The sequence below is a fragment of the Lepidothrix coronata genome, unplaced genomic scaffold (assembly GCF_001604755.1).
Source record: "Lepidothrix coronata isolate B3197 unplaced genomic scaffold, Lepidothrix_coronata-1.0 Scaffold826, whole genome shotgun sequence".
Lineage (NCBI taxonomy): Eukaryota > Metazoa > Chordata > Aves > Passeriformes > Pipridae > Lepidothrix > Lepidothrix coronata.
Genome location: NW_016691006.1, coordinates 6,820 through 9,793, shown reverse-complemented (window position 1 = coordinate 9,793; position 2,974 = coordinate 6,820). Strand labels below are relative to the sequence as shown.

Below are 2,974 nucleotides of genomic sequence, written 5' to 3'. Positions count from 1 at the left end.
CGCAGGCGGGTCGCGATGGTGAAGCTGTTCATCGGGAACCTGCCGCGGGAGGCGACGGAGCAGGAGATCCGCTCCCTGTTCGAGCAGTACGGGAAGGTGCTGGAGTGCGACATCATCAAGAACTACGGCTTCGTGCACATCGAGGACAAGACGGCGGCCGAGGACGCCATCCGCAACCTGCACCACCACAAGCTGCACGGCGTCTGCATCAACGTGGAGGCCAGCAAGAACAAGAGCAAGGCCTCCACCAAGCTGCACGTGGGCAACATCAGCCCCGCCTGCACCAACCTGGAGCTGCGCGCCAAGTTCGAGGAGTACGGCCCCGTCATCGAGTGCGACATCGTCAAGGACTACGCCTTCGTGCACATGGAGCGGGCGGAGGACGCGGTGGAGGCCATCCGGGGGCTGGACAACACCGAGTTCCAGGGTGAGCTCGGGCCGCGGGCGGCGGGGAGGGCTCGGGGGTTCCCGGCGGAGGGTCCCGCTCCCCCGTCCCAGGTGTGACCACGATCGGCTCCGGGCGCTCGCCCGCCCGCCCTCCCCTCGCTGCCATGAAGCACCACCGGGGTTTCGGGGTTGGTGTCGTTCGGTGCCCCCCGGCGCGGCTCCCGGTGCGGCCGGAGCGAGGGCTCGGGGCTCGGGGGCGCTGGGCCGGGGAGGACGGCACTGACCCATCTCTGATTAACCAGCACGGCCGCCCCGCAGGAGGACCCCGACGGCGACGTCCTGTGCCGGGCCGGAGCAGCGGGTGACGCCAGGCTGCCGCCCGCCCTTGTAGCCTTGCCCAGCCTGGTAAGAGGGTGACGGAGGCGCCGACCCCGCGCCCGGCGTCGCTCGGGCGCTCGCCTGGGCCGAGCGGCCGGGCTCGAGCCGCGGCGATGGCGGCGGCGATGGCGAGCGCGTCTCCCGGCCGGGTGCTCAGGGCGGCGTCCGGCGCTTCACCCGCGTGGCGGCGGCGGCGGGGCCGGGGCCTGCCGGGGCTCCGCACGCCCCGCTCGGGGCCTTCCCCAAAACGCCGACCCAGCCGGGACGGCGCGGCCGCGCCCGGAGCTCCCGCGGCCACGCTCGGCTTTGCCTCGTGCCCCGTTCGTGCCGGGGCCGTTCCCGGCGTCACGTCCCTCTTGCCGCCGCTCTGGCGTTTTCCGGCGGGAAGCTTTGCCGTCGTACGGGGCTGGCGGGGCCGGGGCCTGTCCCCGGGCTGCCGGGGCTTTGCCGGGGCGGCCGCGGTGGCACCGTCCCGGTAAGTCGGTGTCCGGTGTCCGTCCAGCGGCTCTCGCTCGGTCCCGTGGCGGCTCCTCCCGTGCCGGTCGCTGTGGAGGGCTGGGGAGGCGGCGGCCGGTCCCGTCCCGTCCCATGCCGGTGATCCCGCGCCGGGGCGGCCGCACTGACCGTCCCTCTCCCCTCTCCCCAAGGCAAGCGGATGCGCGTGCAGCTGTCCACCAGCCGGCTGCGGACGGCGCCCGGGATGGGAGACAAGAGCGGCTGCTACCGCTGCGGGAAGGAGGGGCACTGGTCTAAGGAGTGCCCCGTCGATCGCCCGGGGCAAGTGGCGGACTTTGCCGAGGCCTATAACGAGCAGTACGGAGCCGTGCGCGCTCCCTACGCCGCGGGCTATGGGGAGACCGTGTATTACGATGAGGCCTACGGCGGGATGGCCGACTACTACAAGCGCTACCGCGTCCGCTCCTACGCCACGGCCTCCGCGTACGACGCCTACGCGGAGCAGACCATGGCCCAGTACTCCCAGTACGCCCAGTACTCCCAGGTCCAGTCCTCGGCCATGGCCGCCACCACGGCCATGGCCGGCCGCCTCCCCGCCGCCCTCGACGCGTACGACCGAGCGCTGCTGCCGACCCCGGGCGCGGCGGCCGCCGTCGCCGCCGCCGCCACCGCCGCCGCGGCGGCCGCCTCCTCCACCTATTACACCCGGGACAGGAGCCCCCTGCGCCGCACGGCCGCCGCGGCCAGCACCGTGGGAGAGGCGTACACGTACGAGCGTGGCCAGCTCTCGCCCGTCTCCTCGGTGGCCCGGGCCTCGCTCTACGACATGCAGCGCTTCGGGCGGGACCCGTACGCGGACCGGGCGCGCTATTCCGCCTTCTGAGCCGGAGGTGAGCGTGTTGGCGGCACTCGGTGCCGCGGGGGGCCCCCGCTGCCGGTGGTCCCGGTTGTGCCAGTTGAGCTCGAGGCGGGTGACGGGTCGCGGTGACGCAGATGGGCCCCCGTGACGCGGACGGGCCGTGCCGGGGTCCCGCGGGCGTTAAAGCCCGGCCGTGCCCAGGAGGTGCCGCGGTGAGCGGGGTCGGTGCCGGCGGTCGCTCTCGCGGCCGTAACTCAGGTTCCCGCCGGGCCAGGAGACGTCCTGGCACGGTCCCCGCAGGGTGGGGGGTTCCTGCAGAGCCCCCGGGCCGTGGCTGCCACGATCACCCCCCGGGGTAACTCCAGGCTGGAAGGGCTCTGCCCCGGTCCCGGCGGGCCGGAGGGTCCCGGTGGCCGCTCGGAGCCCCCGCTGCTGCTCCACGTCAGGACTCTCCGGTTGCTCCCAGGAAAGCCGCAGCTCCCCGGGGTGCCGGGGCTCGGCACGGTCTCGGGGGGCCCCTGCGCCAACTGCTCTTTTCTCTTTCAGGTAAGATTTGTGCGGCTGGACGTCGGGGTCCCGTCGCACGCCGATCGGCGCCGCGCGTCTCGGGCCGCGCCGGGTCCCAGCGCCGCCGCGTGCCGCTCCCCAGCCGGTTCCCCACGGACGCGCGGCTCGGCCCCGGCCCGGGCAGGATTAGCTCAGCCCTTCCCCCTCCCCAGCTCCCCCCGCCCCCCCGGGCAGGATTTTGCTTTTCCAGGTGGTTTTGGGTCCCCGCCCCCCCCCCGGGGCTCAGGTGCCGCCGTCCCCCAGCGCCAGCTTTGCTTTGCTTCGCCGCCCCCCTGTCGCTCCCCCCGGAGCTGCCCCGAGTCGTCGTTTGCCTTTTTTTCCTTTATT

At 73.7% G+C, this 2,974-nt stretch overlaps 1 protein-coding gene across 3 annotated transcripts; it reads left to right on the top strand.

The window, feature by feature from the left end:
• Positions 1 to 6: 6 nt before the first annotated feature.
• On the top strand, positions 7 to 2,731 carry LOC108510416 (RNA-binding protein 4B-like). Of its 3 annotated transcripts, XM_017840089.1 has the most exons (3): positions 7 to 427; positions 1,413 to 2,111; positions 2,627 to 2,731. In XM_017840089.1, the coding sequence occupies exons 1-2, from the start codon at positions 16 to 18 to the stop codon at positions 2,102 to 2,104; spliced, it is 1,104 nt and encodes a 367-aa protein (XP_017695578.1). In that variant the 5' UTR covers positions 7 to 15; the 3' UTR covers positions 2,105 to 2,111; positions 2,627 to 2,731. The 3 variants fall into 3 exon arrangements, with proteins under 3 accessions (XP_017695578.1, XP_017695579.1, XP_017695580.1); XM_017840090.1 differs by lacking the exons at positions 1,413 to 2,111; positions 2,627 to 2,731 and adding an exon at positions 690 to 800; XM_017840091.1 differs by lacking the exons at positions 1,413 to 2,111; positions 2,627 to 2,731 and adding an exon at positions 706 to 796.
• Positions 2,732 to 2,974: the final 243 nt, after the last annotated feature.